Source organism: Lissotriton vulgaris, chromosome 6 (genome assembly GCF_964263255.1).
Source record: "Lissotriton vulgaris chromosome 6, aLisVul1.2, whole genome shotgun sequence".
Lineage (NCBI taxonomy): Eukaryota > Metazoa > Chordata > Amphibia > Caudata > Salamandridae > Lissotriton > Lissotriton vulgaris.
Genome location: NC_141694.1, coordinates 1759343066 through 1759356718, shown reverse-complemented (window position 1 = coordinate 1759356718; position 13653 = coordinate 1759343066). Strand labels below are relative to the sequence as shown.

The window sequence follows — 13653 nt, the reverse complement described above, 5'->3', positions numbered from 1 at the left end:
TCCCCCACTCCCATTGTCCGTGATGCAATGCATGAATAAATGCGAGTCCTATTGCATTGCAAATGCTTGTTTTCTGTACAGCTTGTTGGGGCTTTTGTCGAGTGTCGCAGCTTCAGTGGCTTTTTATTTCGGTGTCTGTGCTCTGCACGCGCACAAGGTGTCTCGTGCAGATTCTTCAAACATTTTAATAACGCTTTCCATGTAAAGCGCTTACTTCTCTGTGCTTCAGCATCGGAGAGCAGTGATTACTAGATTGTGAGGTCATTTTAATGAAGCCTGGTTTTGGACAGCTGAATGGACCCCTTCAGACTGTGACATATACGCTATATAACTAAAGCGCTAGAGTAAGCACTAGGCACACACCGTACGGGCAGTTAAGCTGCAGTTTACACGTGCCCAGTGCCCCTCGCACGTGCTCCTGTGGCATGGTGTCTCATGGTGGCGTGACCCTCTGCAGCTAGGATGCTCTTTAAGGTGCCCCTTGCTGTGCACTGGCACATGGGGAGACAGATACAAAAGGAAGAGGGTTTCACACAGAACTGTCAAATGTAGAATTGGGCAAAGTGTCATGTCAGAATTTGAGATTACAAAATATACTCAGTTACTAGATATATTTAGCTGTAGGCACAAACACGTATACACATAGTCCTATAGCGAACAGACTCTAAGAGAGAGAGAGAGAGAGAGCGAGAGAGAGAGCGAGAGAGAGAGAGAGAGAGAGAGAGATGTGGGTGATTTTAAAATGGCAGTGACATATAAATCCATATTTCATAGTTCCCATTTAAATATGGATTTCGACCTCCTAAAGGACAGCCCCCCAGACCACTTACTATTGTCAGTGCCATTGAGATTATGTGGTATGGAGTACCAAATATTGCGGCAAGGCTATCTAAATTATACACATTTTCTAGTAGTATTAATGTAATTTATTTGATCTATGAATACCATTGTGAAATCTACATGCTACACAAATTGTATGGCAAATGAGGTCAACCTGTAACTATTCGGTAAACACTGCAGCCATAGAATCACTCAAATCCACCTGCCATCCCCAATGTTCAATATTTTATCATTTTTTATGAACTGAAACAAAACCTAAACATTCTAATTCCACTCAGTGCCTATTGTTAGCGCACTTTGGAGAAAATAGCTTAATCAATTTAGCTATACTAAAATAAACATGTAATAGAAAAATACATAACCGATAACATAAGTAATTTGGTCATATATTGCCTTCTCAGGATTCAGGTGACATTTATAAACCGCCCAGCCTCGTGGTGATGTCATCAGAACCCCTAGAACCATATTAAAAAGTTACCAGTTGTATTTTTTTCTGTGTGTGTTTCGCTCTTCTCTTCAAAATGGTTATAAATAGAATATTACTCTTGGTAGAGCTGCATAGATTTTTAAAAAACTTTTGCTTTACAGAAAGTGCAACAGTTACAAACAAAGGTATTCACCAAAAACAGATTATAATGGTTAAATTCATGCAGCAAAATAAGAGTCCTTAATTGAGGCCTTGTGAGCACTGGCAGCATTACTTCAATAAGTGTGGTGATAGCAACATAGAATAGCTGAGTCACTAAGCAGCACTGCTTATTGCATTACATCAATTGTGCTAGAGCTTTTGATCCAGCGCTCTTATAGAAAAACTGTCTCACAAACGCTACCTATCACCTCAATACTCACCATTAATCATGAAACACTTAAACAGGCCCATAACACCAATGAGACAATTTTTGAGCAACTGAATCTAGTGGTATGATTTAAGAACTATTCACATAATATTTACATTTCTATATACATCTGCAGTCTATCATCTTTTACCATGGATTTAAACAGTTGTCATTTATTAAATCAAACCACTTAAGGTGATTGGATCAACTGATAGTTACTAGACCATGAATAAACAAGACCAGCTTGTCTTTTCGAATCTAATTTTTATTCACTTTATTCTTCATAAAGAAAGAGCATTTACGTTTCAGAATCTTTATTTTATAGGCAAAGAAGATAACAGCATTTTATTAGGAAATGAATTAATAAACTGACATTATTTAAGCAAGTTCAGAATCATGAAATATTAGCAAATAACAATTTCCATACCCTAATTCTATTTCCCAGTCTATTTCTCGCTTCACCTGAAAAGGAAAATATCATTTAAAGTCTGCTGTCCTTACGTGCGCCAAAAGTCCAACAGCACGTCATTCAAGAATCGGGAAGCAAGAGTTTTTTCCTTACTCATGATGTCAGGTTTTATACCTTTCTTCTACCTAAACTTTCTACATTTTACATTCTTTCAATGGAATCCAGGCTTCTCATTGGCTGATCCATGTCAGTCCACTGTTAGGTCATCTCTGAATTTTGACCAAGTCCAGTCTTCATATGAGCCCTATTGTCTATTCATTTCCACGTCTCTCCGTTTCCTCAGAAAATTTACTTTCCCTCGAGTTCAGAACATTACTTCCTAATCTTGGCAGACACTTTCTTCCTGTCCATGAGACTTCTCTCTGTCAGCATATTCTATTCAAGCAAAGAATTGTTCTTTCAATTAATAATGTTTGTGCAACAAAAATCTCCAGTACTGCATAAATGCAAGGCTCCACTCTGGACAAGGTTTCAAGTCTGCATCTCTGTCAGCCATATTTTTCTAGGCCACCTTTTAGGCCTCACTTCGGAAACTATTATTAAACAAACACAAGACATCAATTAATTAAAGAATTGAGACCCATTCTGTTACCCTCCCCCCTTCTAATAATTAACCCTGTTAATTATGTTATGCAGCAGAAGCACGAATATGCTGGAAAAGGTGCCGCATTACTGTGCCGCGGTTTGTCAGCGCTCTGCTTTTACTATATTTGCTTTGGAGTTATTGATTATTTTATTTTCGTTTTCTAATTTTTAACTGTGGAACTGGTTGGGCTCTCTCCCCCCCTCATACCTGCATATAATTTGTGGAATATACACCACCGTTTTGGTGGGCCCGGGTTCTGTGGGTGGTCCGGGGATCGACGATCGGCGCCATTTTGGATTGGGACGCTGGTCTTTAGGCGGGCGCCATCTTGGAGCGTCCTTGCGCTCCTCCCTCCATTTCTCCGCCTATTTAAGGCGATTTTAGGCAGCGGGCAGCCTGGAAAAGGTGCCACATTACCGCGCCGCGGTTTGTCAGCGCTCTGCTTTTACTATATTTGCTTTGGAGTTATTGATTATTTTATTTTCGTTTTCTAATTTTTAACTGTGGAACTGGTTGGGCTCTCTCCCCCCCCTCATACCTGCATATAATTTGTGGAATATACACCACCATTTTGGTGGGCCCGGGTTCTGTGGGTGGGCCGGGGATCGACGATCGGCGCCATTTTGGATTGGGACGCTGGTCTTTAGGCGGGAGCCATCTTGGAGCGTCCTTGCGCTCCTCCCTCCATTTCTCCGCCTATTTAAAGTCGCTCTCTCCCGCGCAGCCGGACGCCGTCGCTTGCCGGAGTCTTGCCAGAGTCCTGCCCGTCTGCGCCCGTCCGCGCTAAGGATGCGCTGGGCGCAGCGGGCCCCTCCCGCTTAGTACCTTTTGGGAGGTAGGATGATTGCTTACACCAGTGCATTGCTCCGGGCGATTGGGCAGTCCCTCCCACGTTGCGCTTCTGCACCTAACCATCCCTTGTGTGGCCCCTATCAATGTGCCTGCAAGGGATGGTCGCTCGACCAGCCAGCGGGTATTCGGGACTATGACAACTCTGCTGCTCCGCCGGAAGACATTAGGGTGCCTCGGTTGAGCAAGGGCTGTGTTCATGGTCTGCGGATATTAAACCTTAATACCAGATCTCTGGTTAAATACCATCTGTCTATCATGGACCTAATCACCGACGAGGAGCCAGATCTGTTTATCATCACTGAGACCTGGCTCCAGGACACAGATGCAGCCATAATTAATCTGGCTTGCCCCCCAGGATATTCACTTTTTACGTGGAACCGCCTGTCCAGAGGTGGAGGTATTGCCCTAGCTATAAAATCTACCTTTGCGTGCTCTTGGACGGGTCTGCATATTGCAGGGTGCGAAAGCGCCCTGTTTAAGATCACTATCAGTCCCCAGTTCACGCTGTCTGGGATGGTCGTGTACCGCCCCCCGGGCAGTGATGTAGCATTCAGGGGAGCTTTCCCTGAGGCGGTTAGTACGCTAGCTAGTGATTGCGCCAATTTTTGCATCTTAGGTGACCTCAACCTCCATTTTGACAACCAACAGACCTCTGCTATCAGTGGTTTTCTGGCGGATCTGGAGGCCCTTCAGCTGACCCAACTTGTCACTCAATCTACACATGTGGCTGGTCACATTTTGGACCCGTTTTTCACTAACTTACCGGATGTCCAAGTTTTGGCTATTTCTCCAGTGGGTTGGACTGATCATTTTTTGGTGTCCATCTGGCTACCTCTCCCCGAAACCCCCATTATTCCATCTCCTAAGTGGATCCCTCGGCGGCACTGGAATAAGCTCAGGCTAGAGGACCTACATTACATCATGGCTGAAGAGCCACTAGGCCCTTTGTCCGACGTCACCTTGGGCTACAACCAATTCTGCAGCTGGATTACCAAGGCGCTCGATATATTGGTGCCCATCATCTCAAGTAAATCCAGCTCCAGGCAGTCGAGTCCTTGGTATGACAGTGCCCTCCGCGCTCTGAAGGGTTCATGTAGACGGGCAGAAAGGGAGTGGTGGAAGACGTATGATGCCGTAAAAAAAAACGCGTATTTGGCCTCTGTCAAGCTCTACCATCGAGCTATTTGTAGAGCCCGCGTGGCGTTCTATGCGACGGAATTCCGTAACAGCCACAACCCTTCGAAGACCATCTTCAAAGCCCTAAAAAATCTGATGGCTAAGAGAGCGGTGCCGCCAGTGGACGGTTCTACCTCCCATTGTGAGGCCTTGGCCGCTTTCTTCTTGGAGAAAGTTAAGACCATTTATCAGTCGTTTCCCAGTACGACGCTGCCACTCACTCCTCTGAATGGCCCTCGCAGCTGCCCGGCATTACATTCTCTCCCTACTATTTCCTGGGATGGGTTTGTCAAGTTGGCACAACGAGTCAAGTCCGGTTCTCCTGCGGATCCGCTCCGACCTGTCCTCTTTAGAGATCCGTCTTTTCAGGGGCGCACGGTAGTGTGTTCGCTGATTAACCTTTCCTTGACTTCAGACACGATCCCTGCCAAGTGGAAGCAGGCGGTGGTTTCCCCGATCCTGAAAAAACCATCATTGGATCCTTTAAAACCGGAAAACTACCGCCCGATTTCATTGCTTCCCTGGCCGGCCAAAGTCATTGAGGCTCACGTCAACCTGGCTCTATCCGAGCATTTGGCCCGGGCCAATGTCCTCGACCCTACGCAGAATGGGTTCCGTGCTGGTCACAGCACGGAGACCGCCCTTCTGGCAATGGTAGAACATCTGCGGAGTGTGTTGGATGCAGGTCAAACGGCAGCGCTTATTTTATTAGACCTTAGCGCTGCCTTTGACACGGTGTCCCATCGCATCCTTCTGCACCGCCTGGAGGACATTGGCATCTGTGGCTCTGCTCTGCAGTGGTTCCGTTCCTTCCTCAGCGATCGCTCCTCCTGCGTTGCCACCCCTCCTTTTCAGTCCAAGTTCCATCAGCTGGACCTGGGGGTCCCTCAGGGCTCCTCGCTGAGTCCCACGCTTTTCAATCTGTACGTGCGGCCGCTGGCTGATGTCGCCAGGCAGTGGGGCCTAACCATGGTCTCGTATGCCGACAACACGCAGCTAGCGGTCACGATCAGCGGGGATGCCGAACAGGATGCCCCCAGGTTTCGAGATGGGCTGAGAGAGGTGGCCAGCTGGATGAATAACAACTGTCTCCAGCTGAACGCGAAAAAAACTGAGGTGATGATCGTTGGAAGGGGAACGGATCGCTGGGGGGACACTTGGTGGCCTCCGGAGTTAGGGCCGGCCCGTACACCGGTGATGGAACTTAGAAACCTGGGAGTGTGGCTTGACCACACCCTTTGCTTTACTACCCACACTAAGAGAGTGGCGGCATGCTCTTTCGGTGTCCTGCGTGGGCTGAGGCCGGTGCTCAAATTTTTTGATGCTCCGACGAGACAGTTGGTCATCCAAGCGACGATCATCTCCCGGCTGGACTATGCCAGCTCGCTCCTGCTGGGAGCTAACCAATCTGAGATCGTTCGCCTGCAGCGCGTACAGAACGCAGCTGCGAAAGCAGTGGTGGGTTTGCCGAGGTCCTGTCCCATTTCCAATACTCTGCGGTCCCTACATTGGCTACCAATTAAAAGCCGAATCCACTTTAAGGCCCTTAGCTTCGCCTTTAAAATTTTAAAAGGATCGGCACCTGAGATCCTCAATAATCTCTTATCCGCCTATGTCCCGACTCGCTCTCTCAGATCTCTTGGGCAATCCCTTGCGGTTATCCGGCGTTTCAGGCTTAGCCGGATGGGCGGTCGTTCTTTTCGTGTGAGAGCTGCGGCTCTCTGGAACTCTCTCCCTTTGGAAATCCGCCTGTTAGAGGATCTATTAGCATTCCGTAGGGCCGTGAAAACTCACCTGTTTTAATTTCTTTTATACTGACTCCTACATTTTTCTGTTTCCTTTTGCGTTGTGTTATGTTCACCTTTTCCCTGTGCCAGGACGCTCCTTAGCTGGAGCATCTGTGCGCAAAATAAATGATGATAACATAACATAACATAACATGCATCTTTTATATTTACTCTTCCTCCAGGAACTGCACGAACTCCAAAGGATTTTGTCACATAATAACATAACATAAGCACACATAATAAGCACATGCCATTAGTTAAACAGCCGCATTTAATACTGACAAAGACAATAGACAAGGTTAGTTTATTATTTTCTTCTTTGCGTTTGCAACATAAAGCACATTAGTTTATCCCACGTGTACTGATAATTGCATTTTTAAACTAAGTTGATTAATAATTTCACCACATGCTTATTAGTTTAGTTATTCATTATAGAAGATTAACTTCACAGGTTAGAACAAAATTTTGCTCTTCACCTTGCTCCATCAACTCCCTCATCTGGTGATTTCAAAATCACCAAACAATACCCAAAATGTTATAAATTTTCAACCCTTGAACATGTTTTGGACTTTCTTAATATTAGTATTTCTACACTTTAGATTCATCTGTTTTTCTGCATTTTTCATATTGTGTTCTCCGAAACTCTTCTAATTCTATCTCTTTTTCTTTCTCTTTTCTATTAAGTGTTTTCTTCTCTTGTGTATCATGCAAATAATTTTAAACAAAAGTGTTATTATAGCTATGACTATTAAAGGAAAAACTATTTTACCTATAATTGAACTACCAATCTCTTGAAACCAGCGTTTAATTGTTGAAAATCTTTTACCCAGACGTTCTGAAAAACTTTCATCTTCTATGGGTACTATTTCACTGTGTAACTCTGTAATATTTTTAATATACAATTCTATATTCTGACTCTTGTCAGGTATATATGTGCAACAATGTTGAACATGTAATATCCCACAAACTTCACCTTCTTTTGCTAGCAAAATGTCTAAGGCAAGACGATTTTGCATTACCAATGATCTCATGGCAACAAGTTCTGTATCTACTAATTGAAATCCACCTGCAGTGTCTGGTGACAATCTATCAACAATTGTGGACATTTTTCTAATTTTGTTTGCATTCAGGGTTATTCCTACCATAGGTATTAACACACCAAATATATCTCCCAATATTTCTGAAAAGTTTTTCTTCTAAATCTACTTGAGTGATTACCGATTTCAAATGAACTCTTTGCATTTCTTTCTACATGAAAATTTTTGGGAAAAACTAAACCTACGAAACATGTCCCATACCAGTGGTCAGGGAGATTGTAATAAGCTTTATCCCCACAGATAACATAAATTCCAGGAACAATTGGATCTTTGCCTCCTATAAATCCCCAACCCCCTACAATACGATAAGTGTCTTCACATTGACTTGCACCGACAAAATAATTATCGAATTGGGTATTATCTCTTCTTATACAAAGTTTTCCACTAACCAGTTTATCTATGTGAATTGCGACATTACCATTTCTACCAATAAGCTTTTTATCTTCCATCTGCCAAAATTTAGACTTGGTCTGTTTCGACATTTCATTTCGCTTGTAAATTACCCTTCTCTCTTCCACCATATTTAAAAACGTTTTCTCTTCTGTTCTCTATTTATATGTTAGATTATTTTCAAAAGCATACTCATATGTAAGTTCACTAGTCCTAAGAAAAATTCCATCATCTGTTTAGCGTATTTCACTTTATTCAAGCTTTCTATAATTTTTAAATTTGCAAAAATCTCATCAAAGTCAGAATAATGATATTCTAGACGTCCAGTTTTATAAAACAAACTAGCTATTACACTACATGTTATACCATAAGTAAGAGGAAGCATATTGTAAGTAACGCCCTCAGACACAGAAGTTGGTAATTTCACACAAACATAGCAATCTTTTGCGTTCATCACCTTAACATATTCAGATAAAAGTCTTGAAAAAGTATTTCTAGAAAAATCTCCCACAGATCTATCTTGATGAATCTCTGGTTTATGTACAATAACCTTATTAGGATCATCAATTTTGTCATGATTGACCACAACTTTACTAGTCATGTTAGCTTTATACATCTCTTTATCTATTCCAAAAGGAAAAATGACAGCTAAAATTAACCAAACTAAAATTATCAAAATTACACATATTAAAGACAATTTGCAACATCTTCTGAGAATTGATCATCTCGAATTATTATTATAAGAAGGCATCTTTACTAAAAATAAAAATTAAAATATAATTGAAAAATTGAAAAATCCCTAAATATATTCTCCTCTTTTTTTTATCAGATAACTTTGTTTTCTAACAGCTTTTCTTCGACCTTATGTCATACATCAAATGTTTTTTTCAGCTGCCACAATTTCTTCGACCTTGTGTCTCCTAACACAATTTTTTCGACCTTGTGTCACCTTAAAGAAAATCAATCATTATCACTTTCATCGTCTAAATCAACTTGACTACTATTTACTTCTACTACTGGTAGGATTATTATATAGGTCCATTCAGGAGACTTATACTTCTGATTTGGTTTTATTGTTCTCTTTGGCCTGCTACTGATCACTTTTATTCTTTTTCCTGTTTGCTTTTTCTTATTCAAATCTTCTTCTTTTTCACTTGTAATCTCATTCACCTGCTCTTTTGCCTTTTTTCACTAATTTGAATTTTAGACATTTTCACTTGGCTAATTGTCTCTTTTTCTTGTTAACCTCCTTTTTGGCTCTGCCAAATTATATTCCACTTTCCAAGCTCTTTTTCTTGATCTTTTCACTTTTGATTCATCTCCACTGTCATCTGTTTCACTTTCTGTGTTATCAGCTGATTCGTTGATTATCAGTTTTTCTGTATCGGATTCTTCTTCAGATTCAGGTACTTCTTTACTCGGCAGTTTCACTTTGGTAGGAAGAGCATCCATACAACTGGTACTTGGAATTTCTTCTTCTTCTTCAATTACTTCCAGTCCACCAGTTTCAGAATTTTCGTTCCTTCTTCCAAAGTTTCCAATCTGCTTTTCAATACTTTCCTGATCTTGATCTTGAATTACTTCTTGTTCAGTTTGCTCTTCTGCTACTTGATCTAGCAGATCGTTATCATTTTCTTCTTCAAAATCTTGTATCACAACTTCTTCATTCTCTTCATTCAATGCTTGATTCGCATTTGAATCTTCCAGATCTCGACTTTCTTGTCGATCTTCAGAATCTGGATTTCTTTCAGGTTCTTCTTCTGAATCTGAATCAGCTGCTGTATCACCTTCGTCGTCAGGATTTTCAGGTGGAGGTACACGTATGGTATGACTAGCATGAATCCCTTTTCAGTCCCCTACACTTTATTGCATTTGTTTTGACCAGTATCACCAGTCTTGCCTTTTGCCACCTTGGTACCAGGCAATTCCTCCTTCGATGTACCTTTGTCCTTACCCAGTCTCCTGGCAACAGATCAAGAGCTTGTTCTTTCTCTTTTGAAAGTACTTCAGTTCCTACCTGGTGGAACACAGAAGTCACCACGTCAGATAGATTTTTGCAGTAATCCATAATGACGCTATCATTTATGCTCAGTAGTTTATCAACTGGAACAAATGCTTGTCTCATGACCCTTCCCATATGAATCTCATGGGGGCTCAAACCTGTTTTTCTATCTGGAAGGCTTCTCAAAGTAATCAAAACAAGTGGAAGTGCATCTGTCCACTTCATTCCTGTTGCTAAACACATCTTAGCTAACCTGTTTTTTATTGTACCATTCACTTACTCAACAACACCTGATGCTTCTGGTCTGTAGGCACAATGAAATTTTTGCTTTATACCTACCTTGGTATGAGTTCTCTCAAAAGTAATTTCGCCACAGTAATTGAATCATTGTGACATGTTGGAAATGCTTCCACCCATCTTGAAAACAAACAGATTATCACCAAAACATATCTTAGTCTGTTGTGATGTGGCATTTTTTTTTTTTGGAGAACCTTTATTATTACTTCAAGCAATTACAGGTATGGGCCTACAACCACCCCGGCCGGCCGCTAGTCAAAGCAGAAATACAGCAGAGCAATGTGGAAAGTTATAACAGTTCGAAAACCGGGGTCCTACAAATGTCCGGGACATGACTTGTATTCAAGCATACAGGGCTGAATTCAGGATTATGAAGGTTCATTTTACAATAAGGAAAAACTAAAAATAAGTGTCATACGGTCATACATGGTCCTACAATAACGAGCATGAATCAGAATATCCGCAAATAGTACAACTACAAATGAAGTATTGGGGGTAAGGTACGCAAATCAGGATAAATGTAGGCACAAACCCATTCCATAGCAAAACTGAACCCCACCCCTCAAAACGAAACATATTGTAGGAGACATGAAGAACGACGACACTAAAAAAGGAAAAAAGACTAAAGGGCCATAGAAACACATAACGGTCAATTTGACAAACCCCAACCCCCAATCCCCCACCCTGCACCCCTGCAGAAGGCCACGGCCTACCCCCCCCAGCAGCGTGCCTGTCGCCCTAATGGAGACCCGAAATATAGGAAAAGAGGAGAAAGAAGAAGAGAAGAAAAAAGTGGAGGAGGTCCCTCGATCTTGCCACCCGGCCCCCCCTCTCCCCTGCGCCCAGGAGACATCCTAAAAGCAAGATCAGAATATCCATGGAGAACATCAATCACCGACCACACCAGCAATATAATCCCGGCCAAATGTCCCCCAAGCACCGTCAGCCAACAATAAGTCCACTAGACTCTGGACGGTATCATCCCTTGCCTATCAATGGAACCAACATTCGTCCACTTATCAATTGGTGTACAGAGCGGCGTGGAGGGTCCAAGTGATCCGGGCAGGCCAGGCCGAGTTATCGCGTCGTAGGACTTCAGCAACCCAAACCCATCCGAACATGTATGGCGGGAATCCGTTTGTGTCGATATTGACCCCGAAAGCATCCCCAAGTCCGAACACAGTCTCACCATCCAAGGAGGGAAAGTCACACAATCCGGCAAGCGCCGAGACGTCATCGGGGCAGCCCAAAAAGTAGATCGGCGTTGTCTCCCGAGCCGCCAATTAGACATGCATGTGCCCTGAAGAGACACTCGCATGTACAACGGAGCTATCCAGGGCGATCACAGGAGTTGGGTCTTTCAGCGGCTCCAGGAACCTAGGCGTAGCTGGAGCACTCTTTATGGACAAAGAGGCGGGCACGTCGGTACTCCAGTGAGATCGAACTGTGCCCGTGTGGAACGGCGGGACAACAATGGCGGCCATCCTTCTTCCCATGTCCCGGGCATTACAGATCAGGGTCTCGTGCAGGGTCGTTAGAGCAGCCAATATATCTTTGGACGTGGGCTCCTTCTCGCGCCGCCAGTCCCCTGATCTCATCCGCACGGCAGCTGTTCGACCTGGATGTGGTCCGCAGAGGAGGGCGCCGGCAGCCATCTTAGCCGATCCGGCCTCGTCCTTCTTCACCTCACCTCAGGGACCGGGCCCCAAGCCAGGGCGCTATAGGATTCACAGCCGGGACTCAAAAATGCAAGGCAGGCTCCCCGGAGAAGAGTCACCAAAGGGCTAAACAAAATCTCTGCCGCTCCCCGGGAGCCGCCCGCCAATTCCGGGGGTAATCCTTGATTATGCCCAGACACAGAACTGGGAAGGGGGGCCAGATATCGTGCACTCCCCTTGACCCTGCTTTGCCACGCAGCCCCACGAGGCACTCCGCTAGGTGGACTGGGTCGTCACTGTCGCCATCGGCCCATCAATTCACCGGCGCCCTCCGGCCGACTCCTCACCTCCACCAGTGGCCGCTGTTGTCGCAGTCGCGGCCGGCTGCTCCTCTCAATCGACACCCCAGTCCCAGCACCGCGAGGGCCTCATAACAGTCGGGGACATTTCTCCGGGTCTGCCGCACGTAGAAGCCTCAGGAGCAGACGGTAAGTGAAAGTTCTCCTTCGCCTACTTAAATATGCCGTTATGGCTCAGGATAATTGCCAGGATGTATGCGCGAGGTGTGAGGGCTCACGGAGCTGAGCGTCTATGCGGCCATCTCGGTCGCTGGCGTGGCTCCTCTCCGTGACGTGGCATTTTAATGAAATCAAGCTGTATTCCGGTAAATGGACCACCCTCCCGTCCTATGGTTCCCATGCTTACAACAGTTTTTCTGTTAGGGTTAATCTGTTGGCAGATAAGACATCTCTGACAAAAGACTCTGCAATTATTCAGAATTTTGGATTGTACCAAGTTTGCCTAAATAATCTGATCATTGAGTCTCTTCCAATATGTCCTGGACCATGGTACATGCGTGCCATGTCAGAAATCATGCTGTCTGGCATTACTGGTTTGTCATCTTTGTAAACCCAGATCTCATCTTCTTCTCTTTGCCTGCATCCTGCTTTTAGCCATGTGTCTTTTTTCTCATCACTTGCCTCATCTTGTAACTGTTTTACTCCTTGCCAAGTTTCAACTACAGATATTAGCATAAGTGAGTTCAAAACATGTTCATTATTTTTTTCCCGATTTACAGACACATTTTGTTTTGCACAAAATTTTGCAATTGCATCAGCATATGCATTTCCCAAAGTTATATAGTCCTCTCCCTTTTTGTGAGCTGTGCATTTCACTACAGCAATCTTTTCTGGTAACTGAATACCGTCAATTAGTCTTTTAATCAGTTGAGCATTTCTTATTGGTCATCCCGCAGAAGTTAACTAACCTCTTTGAGACCAAAGCTGGCCATAGTCATGGACTACACATAACCATACTGACTATCAGTCACTATGGCAATCTTCTGATTTTTTCCCAATTCACATGCACGAATCAAAGCAATTAATTCTGCCACTTGAACTTAATGAATTCCTTTGAGACTGGAGGCTTCAATTACATCTGCAACAGTGCACACTGAATATGCTGCACACAGAACACCATCATCTGTTCTTAAGCATGAACCATCAACAAACAAAACAAGATCTGATTCAGGCAATGGGACATCTTTAATATCCTGCCTTGGTTTTGTACAGTAGTCTAATCATCCAGGCATTCATGATCAACCTCATCTCTAACTTCTGTTTCAGTAGTGTCAGGTAACAATGTGGAAGGATTTAAATTCACA

At 43.7% G+C, this 13653-nt stretch overlaps 1 protein-coding gene across 1 annotated transcript in view; it reads left to right on the top strand.

The window, feature by feature from the left end:
• Positions 1-2900: 2900 nt before the first annotated feature.
• Positions 2901-13653, top strand: part of LOC147709426 (uncharacterized) — a 35860-nt gene continuing 25107 nt past the window's right edge. Inside the window, exons 1-2 of the mRNA XM_086925992.1 lie at positions 2901-3096; positions 3428-5534. Coding sequence (XP_086782118.1) covers positions 3572-5534 — 1963 coding nt within the window. The 5' untranslated portion in view covers positions 2901-3096; positions 3428-3571. The remainder of the gene's footprint in view (positions 3097-3427; positions 5535-13653) is intronic.